Source organism: Ursus maritimus, unplaced genomic scaffold (genome assembly GCF_017311325.1).
Source record: "Ursus maritimus isolate PB19 unplaced genomic scaffold, ASM1731132v1 scaffold_16, whole genome shotgun sequence".
In the NCBI taxonomy this organism is placed as follows: domain Eukaryota; kingdom Metazoa; phylum Chordata; class Mammalia; order Carnivora; family Ursidae; genus Ursus; species Ursus maritimus.
Window position 1 is genome coordinate 20849644 of NW_024424008.1, and position 17999 is coordinate 20867642.

A 17999-nucleotide genomic window follows, 5' to 3' on the forward strand; every position below is an offset into this window, starting at 1 on the left:
TAAAATGGATGTGTAATGCTCTTTTTAAGTTTTTTTTCCTGAATGTTCACCTATGTTCTAGGAAATAGAAAGTAAATTAAGTTATTTCATATGTTGATTGTTGAGCCTCATGTTAATTACTATTTTACAGTTTTCTTTTTTGTTGCATAGTAAAAAAGTTGTATGATTTTTATATTGCCACAGAATCCCTTTTATTAAAATTGTTACCTAAGACAAACTTAGAAAAATATAAAGATAATCTAAGAATAAAAAATTTGCTTAAAAAATTAAGCAGGAGACTATAGGTATATTTAGGCACTGTTTGTGTTATTTTTCTCTTATACTACAACTTTGAAGTTGAATATGTGTAGTGTTGGTTTTTACAAATGGAAGCTCCAGACTGAGTCTTGCATTTGAATCCCAGCTCTGCTACTTCCTGGCTGTATGACTTTGGGCAAGTTTCTTAACCCCTCTGTGCCTTAGTTTCCTCATCAGCAAAGTGGGGATATAGTACTTGTAATGCTTATTAGGGTTATTATGAGAATTTAATAGGACCCCGTGTATAGTAAACACTAAATTGATATTAGTTATATAATGATAACAATAGCTATTATTGTTGTTATATAAAAAAGAGGGACAGTGTTATGCCAGGACTTTGTGGCCAAAGTCTGGGTTCAGAACTTGTATTCATAGTTTTAAGATTGTATATCTGTAGCCAGACCTCTCCGAGCTTGTTTTCTCCTCTGTGATATGCAGATGGCCTTATGTTTTTCCCTGGCTCATTGTAGAGAAGGTACCTGACCTCAAGGAATATTCGTTAGTTGTACTAGCAGCCTCAGTCCCAGATGCCCTCATATCAGTGAATTTACAGCATAAGTAGAGATGCTATACCTTATGTAGAAATTGTTTGGAAGAAGCTAATTTGATAGTGTCCACAAAATAAATAGAAAATATAGTACAGAGGCTACATGGGTGGTGAGTATTCTGAATGGAAGTGGTTGGCAGGGACTCTTTCCTTGTTGTCTGAGTAAATCATAGCCCCTAAATAAACAATCAGTAGGCCAAGTGCTTGTACTCATCAACTGGCTAGTAACTGCAAATTATCAGGCTTAAGGTGAAGTGAGTATTAGATGAGGTTGAACCAAAGAAGCTGATATCTGACTGTGTTTGACTTATAAACATGGCAATTTCATGTGGTTCCAACTTAACATTTATGTAAGTGTTTTGTGCATTCTGTGGATCTTTAATAAAAGCACATGATTATTTCCTTTTATTCTTTTTTTGTTGGTGTTTTGTTTTTAAAGTTATTTATTTATTTATTTATTTATTTATTTATTTATTTATTTATGGTTTGGGGAGAGAAGCAAAGGGAGAGAGACAAGCCGACTCTGTGCTGAGTATGGAGCCCAGTGCGGGCTCGGTCCCACAACTCCAAGATCATGACCTGAGCTGAAATCAAGAGTCGGACACTTAACTGACTGAGCCACCCAGGCGCCCCATGATTATCTCCTTTTGAATAAGCATGGAAATAGTGCTGAGGTTTTGCTAGTATAAATTCAGTATTTTTTTTAAAGCTTCATTCATTGTTTACTACCATAATTGTTAAGAAAGTACATAAAGATATGTAGAGATTGTGTTCTTTATGCTAGAGGATGATGCCTGGACTCACAGAGGTTTTGAACTAGAAAGGAACTTTAGGAGCACTAAAATAATAAAATTCCCTTAGTAAATTTGTAAATATTTTACAAAAAATTTTAAGTGATATTTTTTAGGCCTTCTATTATCTAGTGTACCAGTGGAATTATAAATTGGTACTTTCTTTCTGTAAGGCCGCTTGACAGGGTGTAGCAAAGGCCTTAAAAGTGTTTATTTCCTGGGGCACCTGGGTGGCTCAGTTGGTTAAGCGCCTGCCTTCAGCTTAGGTCATGATTCCAGGGTCCTGCTCAGCAGGGAGCCTGCTTCTCCCTCTCCCTCTGCCCCTCCCCACTGCTCCTGCTCTCTCTCTCTCTCTTTTTTAAATAAATAAATAAATAAATAAATAAATAAATAAAATCTTTTTAAAAATGTTTATTTCCTTTGAGTCAATTATCTCAATAAAGCAATTAAGGTTATAATGTAAAGCTTTAGCCCCAGGGTTATTTATATTATAGCCTTTGTAGTGTGAAAGATTGGGAATGATACAAATGAGCAATTGTAGGATTGCTTCAACTTTTCCTCAACTTCCCATCCTGGTCATTGTCCTTCTTAAAGTGTGGTGCTCAGAGCTGGACCCAGTACTCCAAAGGAGCCCTGACCTCACAGAGGACAGTGGACCCAGGGGTGGCCTTAATCTGGACATGGAATTCTATGAGATGCCAAGTTTCTGACCATGATGTTCTCTCTGTGTAACTGGGGCTGCCGAAACCCAAGTATTGTCAGCTGGTGCCAGTCCCCAGCCATGCTTGTGTCTTTTAAGAAGTGACAGTAACTGCTGTTTGCAGAGATGGCTATTCATGGGGACTCCTTTTCTTTGCCTGACAGAGGGCCAGTGTTCTAGCTCTGAGAGGGGATCTGATGCCAGCATGTGAGTCACACTTAACTTGCTACTGTTCTTTTCCAAAGCGTTAGGCTACTTGTTTGTTGTTGCCCATCAGCACTCCCTTTTCCTCCTGCCCAGCTTACATTGGTTACCCTGCCTCTTCTATTGAGCTATGCTCGAACTTAATGCTCTTCTATGCATTCCATGGGTCCATTCCATAGTTTTATGCTGCATTTGCAAAGAGCTGAGTCCACTGTTAGTGTCCACAGTCAAGAAGGAATGCTGATCAACTGCTGGCAATAAGTAATTCAACAAATTCTGTGACTGGTTCTTGATTTCCATATTTTCTTATTTCTGATTGGCATATTTCTTAGGAACATGTTCTGAGAAAAGTGCTATTCAAATGTTAGGCATTTTTTGACCTACCATTAATAATTGAAAGTTGTCAGAACAGTAAAACACTGGTTTTTTTTCTTCAGCTTGCATTTTCGTATTCCTTTAGGCTTGATAGGTTTGCTCAATTCTGTTTCTTTATGTACACCTTTTTAGGTGTATCTTATTCTTATTGACCTTGCTGTTACTTTTTAAAAATTTATTTTTAATTTTTTAATTTTTTTATTATGTTCAGTTAGCCAATATAGAGTACATCATTAATTTTTGATGTAGTGTTCAGTGATTCATTAGTTGTGTATAACACCCAGTGCTCATCACAACACGTGCCCTCCTTAATTGCTGTTACTTTTTTAAGGTATATCCAAGTTATTTGGACATCTTAATTTCTGACTTTTCTTTCACTTGTTATTTCCAAAACTTACTGGGAATAGTGCATGCTCTATCTCCCTTTTGGAAAGACACATTGCAGTTGAGCATATTAAAGTCCCCGAGGAATCCTGCCGTCAAGTAAACTGTTCACATTTGTCAGTATAACATTTCTTAAAATTACTTGACTATGAAAGCTTTTTAACATTTCACAAAAATGTTTTTGTGCTGAATACATTTGGGGAGAGACATTGAATTTTCCCTGATTCATTTCTTCTGCCTTTTCGTGTTTCTTTTTTTTTATCAGAAAGGTGTTGTTGGAAACTGGTCCTAAGCAAAACTGTGATGAGAGACTGGGTTTGCTTTCTGCTGTTCACTTCCTTTCTCAGTGTCCTCCTTTCCTGAGTGGGAGCACATCCCCAGCCCAGGCCCTGTGGCTTCTGCTGCCCAGAGTCTCTCCCTGAAGTAGAGTAACTAGACTCTTTCTTTCTTGGCTCTTTCTTCTCTGGACGTCTCTCTCTCTTTTAATCAGAACTTGCCTGCTGTATACATTTTTTCCATATGAAATGAGAAAAGGCCAAATCACTGACTTCATGTCAGGATGTTAATAGAGGATGCAAGCTTAATGAATGTGTTTTCCTTGCCATTGTGGCTATTTGCAGTTTTACAAGAGAAGCTTTCTAAGCTGTGTAGCATGATGAATAAGATGTGTATTTCGTAACTAGAGAGATCTGGGGTTGTATCTAGATCTTAACATTTACCAGTTGAGTGACTTCAAATAAAGTGGTTTAACCTAAGATTCAGTTTCTCTGTGCAAAATAGTGGACAATAATATATCTGATAAGATTGTTTGAAGACTATATGATATAATGGTTATAAACCCAGAACTCAGTAATTAGTAGTTATTGTTGTTTTTCCGCTGTGATTCCATTGCCTGTGATTTTCCCCCAACATTTTATTGTGTAAAATTTCAAATATGAAAACATTAAAATAATTGGACAGTGAGCACCCATAAAAATACCACCTAAATTCTAGAAAAGTATTTTGCTGTATTTGATTTAGCATGTATATATTTGCCTAGCCATCCTTCTATCCTTCATTCCATTTTATTTTTTAAATGCATTTCAAAGTAAGTTGCAGATATCAATACACTTTTTTTTCCACGTTTTCAGGTATTTATTTATTTATTTATTATTATGATGATATGTTAGTCAGCATACAGTACATCATTAGTTTTTGATGTAGTGTTCCATGATTCATTGTTTTGGTATAACACCCAGTGCTTCATGCAATATGTGCCCTCCTTAATACCCATCACCGAGCTAGCCCATCCCCCCATCCCCCTCCCCTCTAAAACCCTCCGTTTGTTTCCTGGAGTCCATAGTCTCTCGTGGTTCATTTCTCAGTACACTTCTCTTGAACACTTCACCTTTATCATCATTAACTAGAGTTCAGTATTTATGATTTTTTTAGATAAAATTTATATACAGTGAATTGCACAAATTGCAAGTGAACTGTTTGTTGTATAACCCAGACCTCTGTGAAGATATGGAATATTTCCTTACCCCTGAAAGTTCCCCATGCCCCTGTCTAGTCACTTATGCCTTCACTCCTAACCTTGAGTATTGTCTATGATTTTTAATACTAGAATTTCGGGCGCTGATTATAGTCTAGTGATCAGAACATTTGGAAGCTGGGTTGGTACTTGGTATGCTTCTTATCACACCATGGACATTGGAGCTTCGTATAGTTTCTCCATAAGAAATATTATAAATTTTACAGTTTCATAAAAATGTATTTATTCATTCAGCTAGCATTTAGTTGTCAGTTACTTTGCTGAGTGCTGAGTGAGAGGTTATGGAATCAAATGAGTACAGTGCAGTGCTATAGGGGCTGTGCTAGAAACAAGTACAGGGCATAAGTAGAAGCACAAAGCGAGTGATTTAGTTCTTTCCAACTTGAGGGCATAGCTAATGATGGCCTTATAGAGGAGGTGATATTTGAGCTAAGTATCATAGAAAATGAATTGGTGTTTGCCAGACATTAATGGAGTAGGAGAGTGGGAAAAAGGTATTTCAGACAAAGAGGAGAGAAAGAGCCTGGTGTGGTGGGAATGGTTTTGCTGGACTGGAACAAACGATGAGGCCACAGTGGTAGATGTGGAGGACTTTGCATGCCATGCAAATGTCTTTGGTTTATTTCTATAGCTAAGAGAGTAATTTAAATTTTATACTTGTAGAGTAATGATTTATTCATTTATGAACAAGATTATACTCAAGAGATAAAAATTGTCAAGCAGTGCTGTTAGATGTTTAAGATTGTTTTATAGGCAAATCAAAATCATACTTCTTTTTTTCATTAAAAATTATGATTTTATAAATATATTCTTATTCTTCTTCCTTTACGTCTCTTTAAAATGACAGGTAGTGTGCCAGTATTTGAAAAATCCTAGTGTATCTGATGCACAGCTTCTGCAGAATATTTTCCAAGCTCTGAATGTCTATTACAATTATTCAGGCCAGGCAAGCTGCCTGAATATATCAGAGACAACAACTAGCAGTCTGGGAACCCAGGGTTGGAGCTATCAGGTAAGTGTGTATCATTTCCTCAAGTGAAACTTACTTTTCACTGATATGGTTGTACTGTAACAGAGTTCACAAGATTTTGTCACTAACCTGGATCCAAATCGGGGCGCCATTATCTTACAATGTGAGACTGTGGATAAGTTCCTTCCTTCCTTCCTTCCTTCCTTCCTTCCTTCCTTCCTTCCTTCCTTCCTTCCTTCCTTCTTTACTTCCTTCTTTCCTTCCTGTGTTTAGTCATCACCAAAGATATTCTGGGTACTTACTGCATGTCAGACAACATTCTAGGCTGCGAAGATACAAAGGTAAATAGGACACGATCTCTCCTTCAAATATAGCTCAGTGAAAAAGATACTTATGTTACAATAGATCTTGGTAAGTCCTATAAATGAAGCATTTTATGGATACAGAAAAGAGGGGCAGTCTAACTTGACTCTCTCTGAGCCTCCATTCCTTCATCTGTATGAGACTATTAATAATACTTTCCGTCCAGAGTTGTTTTGATGATTAATTATGATAATAGATGTGAAGGAAAGCAGTTTACAAAAGAAGAATATATAGCCTTAACTTCTGTAACTTCTCAGCTGAGCCTTTCCAGGAATAATGAGAGGTGGTATGACAGAGGTAAAGAGCAGGTGCTCTGAAGCCAGACTGCCTGAGTTCAAACTCTAGCTTTGCTGCTACTAGCTGTATGACTTCGGATAATTTATTTAACTCTGTTCCTCATTTTCTTATTGGATTCTCTTTCGGTTTCCTTTTTTAGGCCTGCACAGAAATGGTCATGCCTTTCTGTACTAATGGTATTGATGATATGTTTGAACCTCACTTATGGAACTTGAGGGAATTTTCTGATGACTGTTTCAAACAGTGGGGTGTAAGGCCAAGGCCTGCCTGGATCATTACTATGTATGGAGGCAAAAACATCAGTTCACACACGAACATCATTTTTAGGTGAGTTTTTACTGATGCAAAGAAAAACTTCGGTTGATGGAGATATTTGTAGAATAGCTGAGAAGATAGAACAAGAAAAATGCTGACAATAAACAATACAGAATGCAGTAGTGGTATCCGTCATGTCTTTCTTGAAAGACAGAGGATGCTGCGTAAGAAATACGATTTTATACTCTATTACCAACGTGCTTAAAGGATAATAGCAACAAAATTTGAATATTTTATAAAAAAAAACGCTAGCACAAAATGAAGCATCATCTGCTGCTCTCAATTTGTGTTGCTGTTGTTGCTATTGTTAATTGTTAATAAAGGTTTTTTAATATTTATTTAATAAATAAACTTTTTAGGTGCCTACTCTGTTCTGTTTCAGGCACTATGTGAAGCACCTTAAATAAATTGCCGTATTAAATCCTTACAACAGTTCCGTGAAGTAGTTGTTACAGTCCCCTTTTCACTGAGGAGGAAAGTGAAGGTCACTGTGTTCAGTCAGTTGCCAAACCTCATCTAGCTTTGTTATAGTTACTGAGTGGTAAAGCCACATTTCAACCTTGGGCTGTCTGACTACAAAACCTGTGTTTTTTCTTCTATGTTACACTGCTTCTTTAGAAGAGGTGTATTTGGTATTGGCTCATGTCAGACTTAATTGAGTAGACTCCTGTGTGTATCTGATTGTGACTTTAAAATTTCCATATTTTGGTTTGAACACAAGGCTGTCAGCTCTTAAGATAACAACCAATTATTCAAAAAATTTCCCCAAATCTACATGGAAATAGTCGAGATAGTATATATACTTCTTAACCTAGAGCCATTGTTTAAACTGTAAATGTCATTCTTTTACAAGCTCTTTAAAACGAGTGTTAAATTTGGTCTTCTGGACATGGCCAATAGCTGAAGGATTGTTCTCTGGATTTAGGCTGGTGGCACTGCCCACTTTGCAAAAGAGCCTCCGTCTTATTAGATTCAAGCTGTTTTGCTCACCCAGCAGGGTACCTGCCCCAAATAAAAGGTGAAACACTTAAATGGAAAACTTAAAGATTCTTTCGTTTAATTTCTTTAAATTGTCTTTCTTGTTCTCAGTAGGATTCTTCAAAACTATACTCTTTAGCTCAACCTTATAAAGTGATGGTTGAGCAAATAAATCTAAATATAGATTATTTAAGGAAACTGTGCCAAAGTAGGGTGTGTGAAATCAGGAAAACATGAAGGGACCTAAAGGACTGTAAAAGGCTTAAACACAACTTTGGGTGTCCAAGTTCATTTTTGTTCCTCAGAAGAGGAAGTACTTTGTCAATTTCTTGTTTTCCTTTGGTAATTTATCTCCGCATGGTATTTAAACTTTTAACTCCATATTAAGGTGAGACTTTCTAACAGAACTGTGCAAAGGTCAGATGAGCTGTTTTAAATACAATTACTTAAGCTCTTGGATCCTCAGTCTTCTTTTCTGTAAAATGCTAATAATAATAATACCACTCACCACACAGTGTTGTGTGATACTTAAGAGTTAACCCAAGGAAGTATTTGGCCCAGATTTGACAAATATGTATGCTCAAAAAATATTTGTTGAATGAGTAAATGGAAATACACTCTCTGCCTTGAGTTTATGTCCTAGCCACAGGGAACTGTTTGTCTTTGCATGTCCTTTCCCTTCCTCTTTTTCTCCTTTTCTTAAGACTCAGGCATCCTCCAAGAAACCTTCCCTAATCCCAGGGAGTTTAGATTTCCCCCAACCCCTTAGCTTCGCTAGGCCTGTGAACATCACTTACCACTCTGTGTGGAAATTATCTATTTGTGTTTCTTTCTGCCCCATGAGTTTGTAAACTTCTCAATGCAGAGACTTTGTCTTAATCGTATCTGTGCCTTTTACGCCTACTCCAGTGACTGGCACATATTGGATGCCCAAGAAATGTGTGTGTTGATAAAAACAAGGAACAAAATACAAAGCTTAGAAAGTCTTCAGAGGCATATGAAAGTTTAAAGGCAGGACTATGTGAAGATACTGGTTTATCTTTTTGCAATGGCAAGTCTACTTTTAAAAAGAAATATTTATGCTGCTAGGTGTGAGAAATCCAATGTAAAAATTTTAAAGTTATTAAAAAATCAAAAATTTCCTGCTTTTCTGAAGAAAACACATTGCTAAAGTAAAGAAATAGCCTTAGGTGTCTCTGTTCTGGCTACTTAGTGGCTACTAGCTAGAAAAAGGTTTTGGTTGATGAGTAAGAAAATGTCTGAGGAACCAGGTGGAAAGTATCTTTATGTCCATGCCTCTCTCCTTAGGTCATCTCACACAAATCCAGTTGTGACTGCTTTTCTGAATGGAAAGTTCAGTCTATTTATCAGATAGGAGGTTTGTCAGTTAAGTTAAAAGGCTGGGTTTTGAAGTCAGGGAGACCAAGTTAGCTGGAAAGCCTTAGGCAAATTGCCAATTTGTATAAGTTAGAAATAATGACTACGAAACAGGGTTACTTTAATGAGTAAATAGATTATCATGGAAGTAAGCACCATGAGGGCAGAGATTTTGTTTGCTCACTGTTGAATGCATGGTACATACTCAGTAAACATTTGTTGAATGAATGAGGACTTAATAAATAGTAGCCATTAATCGTTCTATTTCAGTAATTTTTTTTTATTCCACAGTTGTTTTGTTAGAAGGATTTATTTTCCTCCCAACTCCAACTGGTAAGAAATTATCTTACCAATGGTCATGCTTAGTTATTTAAATATAAATCCAAAAGGAAGTCCCTGAGGAGCTGGTTAGTTTAATATCATTTCTCAGGCAAATTAATTGTTGCCAGTGATTAGAAGCTTGCTGTTGGGAATTTTATCCAGGCATCTAGACTCTCTCATGAAAGCCAGTATTTTTTTTTTTTTTTTTGGTAAATGTCCCAGTGGCTGGTTTGGCTTTCACGTGTCTAGGACCAAGAAATTCAAGTCCATGTGCATCTTAGGTCTCTCGGCAACTCCAAACACTGTTGCTAAGCCACTGGGCTGATTCAGATGACCTTTTAAATCAAATGCAGTTTGCTTATTATGTGGCTGTTGGGATGGCTTTTTGTTTTGCAAATAATGGAGAGTTTCCTATCTGGGTTGGTCCTGTCAAATTGGAATAATGATAAAGGCTATTTGTTCACTTAAGAGAATCTAACCCCTTGTATAGTTTACTTTAAGAATTTATCTGGTAGTTGAAAACTAAGGCTGCTGTTTTGCATGTGAGTTACCTTTTTTGTTTTTAACAAAATCAAAAATCTACATTTTTGAAGTGGTTTTTTTTTCCCCCCAAGAACGATGTTATTAAGGTGCAGTTGAATTAATTTGGTTTGTAAAGAGAGGTGTGGTGAGACTAGAACAGGGACTTTTTTAAAGATTTATTTGAGAGACAGGGTGAGCGTATGAGTTGGGGGAGGGGCAGAGGGAGAGAATCTTCAAGCATACTTCCTTCTGAGCAGGGAGCCCATGGTGGGCTGGATCCCACGACCCCTGAGATCATGACCTGAGCTGAAACCAAGAGTAGGATGCTAAACCGACTGAGCCACCCAGGTGCCCCTAGAACAGGGAGTTTAAAATTGTATTTCCCATCCAAGTACTAACCAAGCCTGACCCTGCTTAGCTTCTGAGATCAGACGAGGGTGATCTGGTCGTAGACTAAAATTGTATTTCAAATATACACACACACACACATATATATAATGTACCTAAGTGCTTATTTTCTCATTTAGTTTGTACATTTACCTGGAAAAAGTTGATCACATTACTTTTCTGGCCAAATTTTTGTGAGATATGCTTTCACATCCTTTTTCATGATTCATTTACCTCTCAGAAGTATTAACACTTCTCATGCTTACGGAATATGATCATAATAATTATAATAATACTGCACATTTGTGTATTATTTTATAGTTTATACCTTACTGTCACATTATTATTTAACTTGAACCTCACAGTATCTCTGTGAGGGAGGGGCATTATCTTTTCTTTAAAAAATTTTTTTGGGGGGTTGCCTAGGTGGCTCAGTCAGTTAAGCTGTCTAACTCTTGGTTTCGACTCAGGTCATGATCTCATGGGTCAAGGGATTGAGCCCTGTTAGGGGCTCCAGGCTGAGGGGTTAGTCAGCGGAGATCTTCTCTCTCCCTCTGGCCCTCCCTGCTGCTTTCTCTCTCTCTCTCTCTCTTTCTATTTCTAAAATTAAAAAAAACCTTAAAAAATAATTTTTTTTTTATAATACATGTGGGAATTAAGGTTCACAGAGGTTTGATGACTTACCCAAGGTCATGGGTTGGTAAGGATATACAACTTAGATCTTCTTAATTTGTTGTTCTTGCCACTAGTATACACAGGTGAAGTTCAGTCTCTCTATATTTATATTAATCACTTATATTAACTCTGGTTTCCCTTGTAAAAAGTACTGAGGTGATTTCATGTTCCTGAACTTGCATACATATATTTATAGATCCCTTTGTAGGGCATTTAGTACAAGGCCACAGACAGCTAGACACTTACATTTTTTTTCATTCATTCAATAAATATTTGGCTCCTACCATGTGCCAAGCCTGGTTCTAGGCACTGTGGATAGAGTAATAAACAAAAGAGACAAAATCCCTACCCTCATGGTGTTCTGGTTGGAGAAATAGGTAAAGATTGTACCTATAAATATGATAGAAGGAGCTAAGTGCTAAGGAGGAAAAATAAACCAGGGGAGAGGCCGTGAAATGTCGGGAGAAGGGAAAATGTTTGCAATTTTATTTTATTTTATTTCTTTTATTTACTTAAGTAATCTCTACAGTGAATGTGGGGCTTGAAACTGTGGCCCTGAGATCAAGAGTCATATGCTTTTCCAACTCAGCCAGCCAGGCACCCCGAGGTTTGCAATTTTAGATGAGAGTTACCAAGGAACACCTCACCAAAGGGGAACTTTTGAAAAATGATCTAGTGGAAGAAGGTAGCTATGGGGTTGGTGGGGTAAGAACACTCTAAACCAAGGAGTAAGCAAGGGCAAAGGCCTTGAGAGGTACATGTCTTATCATGTTCTCTTCCAGGTCTAGTAAGGAGGTCAGTGTGGCTGGAGTGGAACTAATGAGGGAGAGAGTAGCAGGAGAGAAAATCAGAAGCTACAGAGGGCCCAGATCATGTAGAGACTTGTAGATCCTAGTAAAGATTTTGGTTTTTGGTCTGAGTGAAATGGGAAAACTCAGTGTTTTGAGCAAAGAAGTGACATAATCTAATTCAGGTTTTAACCAGATCAAATTGGCTGCTCTAAGCAGGGAGATAAGAGTAAAAGCTGGAGGGTCAGTTAAAACATTATTTAGGCTAGAGATAATGGTGATTTGGGTCAGTGGCAGTGGAGGTGGTGAGAAGTGTTGAAATTCTGGATATATTTTTGAAGATATAACTGACAGGAATTGTTGACCGATTGGACGTGAAAGAAAGAGAAGGTTAAAGAGTGACATCAAACTTTTTGGCCTGACTAGAAGGATAGGGTTGCCTTTAACAAAGATTGGGAAGATAGTGAGAGGGCTGGTTGGGAGCTGGGGAGTATTAAGAGCTCTGTTTTGGACCTGGTAGGTTTGAGATGTCTAATTAGATTTCCATGTAAAAATGTCAAGTAGGCAGTTGAATTTTGCCTTTGAAGTTTAGGGGAAAGGTCCTCGTTAAAGGCATTATTTGATAGTAGTCTGTGTATAGATTGTACTTAAAGATGAGACTTTTAAAAGTGATTATGTAGATTATGGGAACCATTTCGTATATCTGATAACGTGACCCTAAAGATTTATTATTTCAGGCTTTGTAACAGTATCAGCAAATTGGAATGTACATGAAACAAATGTCAGAATGCACATAAAAATGTTCTGTAAGTGAAATCAAGTGATATGTAGATAAAGATATACCAAGAGGTGCAGTATCAGGGGAAAGTGATCTAATAGTTGCCAGATTCTTAAATCTAGGTATTTCAGTCTTTATTTCATTTTGAGGAATCTAAACTTCCATGAGATTAGGAAGCTGAGAAGCAGACCTGGAACTGGAACCCAGGTGTGTCTAATCCCGAAGCTCATGCTCTTCTTACTCTGCACCACACAAGTCAAGAGGGTATGTGCTGTTCATTTCCAACCCATGTCCATGAAATGCAATGTAGTATAAGACTGAGCATTGGACTGGGGTTACAAGACCTGATTTTGTATCTCAGATTTGCCATTTCTAGCCGAATGATTTGGGCAAGTCATTTAATTTCTCTGGATACTAGTTTTCTCATTTATAAAAGAGTTGTAATTAAACCAATCTCACAGAGTTGTTGTAACAATCAAATGTGAAAGGCTTTGTAAACTCTAAACCACCTTATGCAGGTGTGGAGTTAATAATGCTAGGGAGCAATTTGATTTACAATAGCATCAAGAATAAAATACTTAGGAATAAGTTTAACAAAAGAAGTATAAGACCTATACACTGAAAACTACAAAACATTGTTGGAAGAAATTAAAGATCTAAATAAAGGAAAGGCATCTCATGTTCTTGTGGAAGAAGAAATATTGGTAAGGTGTTAATTTTCCACAAATTGATCTACAAATTCAGTGTAATCTCTATCAAAATCTCAGCTTTTTTTCTGCATAAATTGACAGGCTGATTTTAAAATTCATATAAAAATATAGTGGACCCAGAATAGCCAAAACAATCTTTAAAAGGAAGAACAAATTTGAAGAAGAACTCATACTTCGTTATTTCAAACTTATTATAAAGCTACCATAATCAATACATTATTATACTGTCATAAAGAAAGACATGCAGATCTTTCGAAGAGAATTGATAATCAGGAAATCAACCCTTGTTATGTGTATGGTCAATTGATTTTTCGACAAGGACCAAAACAATTTATTGGGGAAAGAATAGTTTTTTTCTAGAAATGATACTGGGAGAAAGGATATTCACAAGCCAAAGAAAGAAGTTGGATACCTATTTCATAGCCATATAAAAAAATTAACTCAAAATGGATCAAATAATTTTAATTGATAACTCAATTTAAAAACAGTCAAGGATCTGAATAGATATTTTTTCAAAGAAGATATACACCCGGCCATTCAGCACATGAAAAAAATGCTCGATACCGTAAGTCATTTGGGAAATTCAAATCAAAACCACAGTGAGATTCCATTTCACAACTATGTAGGATGGCTATAACCAAAAAGATAATAAGTACTGGCAAGGATATAGAGAAATTGAAACCCTTATATTAATGGAGGATAGTTGGAAGAAAGGCAGGCAGGGTAAAGGGGGGGGGGCGTTTAAGAGGAAACTAGCCTTGATTCAGGATGCTCAGGTGGTAGTGTGGCTGAGAGTTCTAAGGAGCTGGATTAAGGCTCCAGTCTCTTTGGGGACGTGGGTTTGAATCTGGCCGCTGCCAAAACATTTTTTGAGGCGTCTGGGTAGCTCAGTCAGTTAAGCGTCTACCTTTGGCTCAGGTCATGATCTCAGGGTTCTGGGATCAGAGCCCCACGTTGGGCTCCCTACTCAGTGGGGAGCCTGCTTTTCCCTGTCCCTGTGTCCCCTGCCCCACTCAGACTCTTATCTCTCGTTCTCAAAAACAAAACAAAAACAAAACAAAACAAAAAAAACAAAGAAACTACCTTTAAAAGGAAAAAGACCCCATCCTGTTATTCTAGGCTTTACTCAGTGCCCCAGCTTTAAGTCTTCCTACTGGGAGGACTTAGAACTTGTATACGGCAGAAAAGAAGGAAATGGCCTTCGGGTCCTAACCTGGCCCCAGGTACAGCTCAACAGCCTGTGGGGTATTTAAGCAAAGAGCTTGATCTGGTAGCCTGTGGCTGGCCAGCATGCCTTAGGGCAGTGGCAGCTGCAGACCTCTTGATCCCCAAGTCTTCGAAACACCACTCTGGAAGGAGCCCTCCACCCTTCCTCACGTGAACAACTACCTAATAGGTAGATGAGTGCATGGACAAAAACCTAATTGGGTGACAGGTGCATGGAGGGTTAATCAGATTAAAACAACCTGCCAGAAATCTCATAAAAATGCCTGGACTTAGAAACTCTGAGGGCAACCCTCTCAGGTGCCCTCCCTCTTTGGGAGCTTTGTACTATTAATAAACTTTGCTTTGCTGCCCACCACTGTTCATCTGGTCTACCTCTTCATTCTTTGAAGTGGTGTGACCAAGAGCCACGGGCACTAAAGGAAAAGAAATCCTGAAACAATATGTTGCTAGTGGGATTGTAAAATAGTGTAGCCACTTTGGGAACAGTTTGACAGTACATTAAAAGGTTAAGTCACCATATATCCCAGAAATTCCATTTTTAGGTATATATCCAAGAGAAATGAAAGCTTGCACCCATGCAAAAACTTGTATGGAGATGTTCATGGGAGCAGTGTTTTTCGTAATAGTCAAAAAGTGGAAACAATACAAATGTGCATCTGATGAGTGGATAAATAAAATGTGATATATCCATACAATGGAATATGATTTGGCAATAAAAAGGAATAATGTACTGATACATGCTACAACATAAATGAAACTTGAAAACATCATGCCAAAGTGAAATAAGTTGATCACGAAAGACTACATATTGTATAATTCCATTTATATGAAATGTAAATGTTAGCAATATTGTTAAGAATGCTACCAGTGGAATATTGGGTTTTTACTCAGCTAAACTAAATAGCCAGTTTTAATGACGGATCTGTTTACATCATTCTGAAATGTTGTGTGAACCAGCCAAGACTAATAAAATACCATTTCTTTAACTTAAAAGCTAATATAAACTGAAGATCTTTGAGTAATGCCTGAAGTCCCTGATTCCATATCCAGGGGAATTTTTTCAGTTCTACCATCCTATTTCCCACAGTACTGTAATAAGATGAAAGTATTATTTAAAAAGAAAAAAAGAGGTGCCTGGGTGGCTCAGTTGGTTAAGCATCTGCCTGTAGGCTCAGGTCATTGGGATTGAGCCCCGAGTCAGGCTCCCTGCTCAGCATTGAGCCTGCTTCTCCCTCTTCCTCTGCTCCTCTCTCCTGTTCACTCTCTCTCCCGCTCTCTCTCTCTCATAAATAAAATCTTTAAAAAAAATGAAAAAGAAAAAAAAAGCAGTTTTTCGTTAGTTTGTTTTTACCTCTGAGATAGGTAGCATTTTTAAATATGAGAGTTTTTTTTTTTTTTAATCACTCTGGTAGTTGGGTCCTAGAAACGAGGGAAACCAGTATAAATTGAAGGACTCCTCTGTGCCTGACACTTGTGCTTATTCAGTACATCCATACCTACCATCTGTTTTAACCTTTATAACAACCTTAAGATGTCGGCCTTATTATCTCTATTTTACAGATGAGGAAACTGAGTCGGGTAGCTTGTGTGTCATCTGGCTTTTGAGGGGTGAAGCTGGGATTGAAATTCAGCCTTTTGAATTCCGAGTCCTAGTATAATCTGGGTTGATTCATGGAGAACCACCTTTAGCCTTCTCTAATTCTGTTTCTTGCATCTGCTTGCAGAAATATTACAAAACTCCAGCACGAAGCAGCTTTTTATATGACAGATTAGATTCTCAGATCAAATCCCCCAGGTTATGAACTTGTAATTTTAGATGTTATGCATATAATAGGTTTCTCCTATCTTATCCGGGTATAGTTATGAAAAACTAACAATCTTATTTTTTCTTCTTTCCCTCACTTAGCAATGGTGAACTAGACCCCTGGTCAGGAGGTGGAGTAACCAAGGATATCACAGACACCTTGGTTGCAATCACCATCCCAGAAGGGGCCCATCATCTAGATCTCCGAGCCAGAAATGCCTTTGATCCCACGACCGTGCTATTAGCCCGCTCCATGGAAGTTAGACACATGAAGCAGTGGATCAGAGATTTCTATGCCAGTCTGAGAAAGAAGCACTGAGCAATTTTGATCATTTTCAGTTTCTTTTATGTTCATTCTACCCATGTTCCCATTCATTTTGGTTTTCTACATGTAATTACTTTTCCTTGTTTGTCATTAGATTTGGTGGGGCGAAGGTTGAGATAGAAGAGAGGGTGATGGTGGGGACAGCAGCCGTCCCATCCCGGGTCCTCGCCATCTTCACGCCACTTCCAGGAAGAATCTCTTTGTGACAGCTTTCCTACACCATCAGTGGCCCTCATAACTGGAGCAGAGGTCCTGACTGCCTTTTCCAAGAGGGAGAGTCACTTCCTTTGTTTCTCCGCAAGCAGGGCTTTCTTTTGGTTTTGAGGTTAAAGTCTCTTTGGTCCATTTGTCACTCACCATGCCTCCCCCCGAAAAAAAGAAAAGCAGAAAATAGATAAAAATGATGTAATTGCAGCTGGTAGGAAGGATTCTGATGCCAATCCAGGAAATGGAAGCCATTTCTTTTGTACTTGATTTAATGACTTTGAACTGTGCTGTAAATAAAGAATAAGGCTGGACCTTATACCTGTGTGTTGCTTCTGAAGCTCACTCCAGCTGTTGGGAATGCTGTGTGCACTGGGCTTGGCTGCTTTTGGAAAGTCCTTTAATTTTCTCTCTTCTATTTGGCAGCTTTTCTCCATTCTGGGATATTTGCCACTGTGGTACTGCCAGTAAGAAATCTGGCCTTTTTTTGCTCCATTTCTCTTTGTTCCTAAGGTCAGTTTTGTGGTAATTTGGTTACATTTTGCCAGTTTAGGAGAATGACTCTGTTTGCTTTTGCTTTTACATCCGAGCAAGCTTTTATATACTGCAGTCACTGACGATACTTCAGTGAGAAGCCTTTAAAAATTGATGAATCAACTATTTAGAAGATAGAATGTAGTTATATTCAGCATTTTGTTTTTTAAATTTTATTTTCTGGTGGTTGTTACTGCTGTCATTGAAGTCAGAAGTGTCAGGGTCCTAAGAGGCAGGTGCACGAGAACTTTTCTGTATGGCTTCCAAAAGACAAGCTGACTAATTCATGCAGGCAGCATATTTGACATTAATAAATGGCCGAGCCATTCCTATTTCCAAGGGGTTGGCTTCTTTCAAGCAGTTCTTACACTGAGACCTTTCTTCAGAAGAGCTTTTCTAGGATAACAAATAGGGTTGGATCAAAACCTTTCAGGGACACAGAGAGAGACTAACAGTTTCTACTCTGTTGAAAGATTTCTTCCCCCTTGTTTCTTTTTATTTTCTCTCAGTAATTTTTTTTTCTTCACCCTGCCTTGGGAACATTTTCTGCTTTTCAAAAACTGTACCTTGAGCTCAGTCATTTCTAAAGCAC

At 37.8% G+C, this 17999-nt stretch overlaps 1 protein-coding gene across 1 annotated transcript in view; it reads left to right on the forward strand.

The window, feature by feature from the left end:
- Nucleotides 1-17192, forward strand: part of LOC103675337 (prolylcarboxypeptidase) — a 67731-nt gene extending 50539 nt beyond the window's left edge. Inside the window, exons 7-9 of the mRNA XM_040630967.1 lie at nucleotides 5680-5844; nucleotides 6602-6789; nucleotides 16447-17192. Of these exons, the coding sequence (XP_040486901.1) occupies nucleotides 5680-5844; nucleotides 6602-6789; nucleotides 16447-16663 (570 nt within the window). The 3' untranslated portion in view covers nucleotides 16664-17192. The remainder of the gene's footprint in view (nucleotides 1-5679; nucleotides 5845-6601; nucleotides 6790-16446) is intronic.
- Nucleotides 17193-17999: the final 807 nt, after the last annotated feature.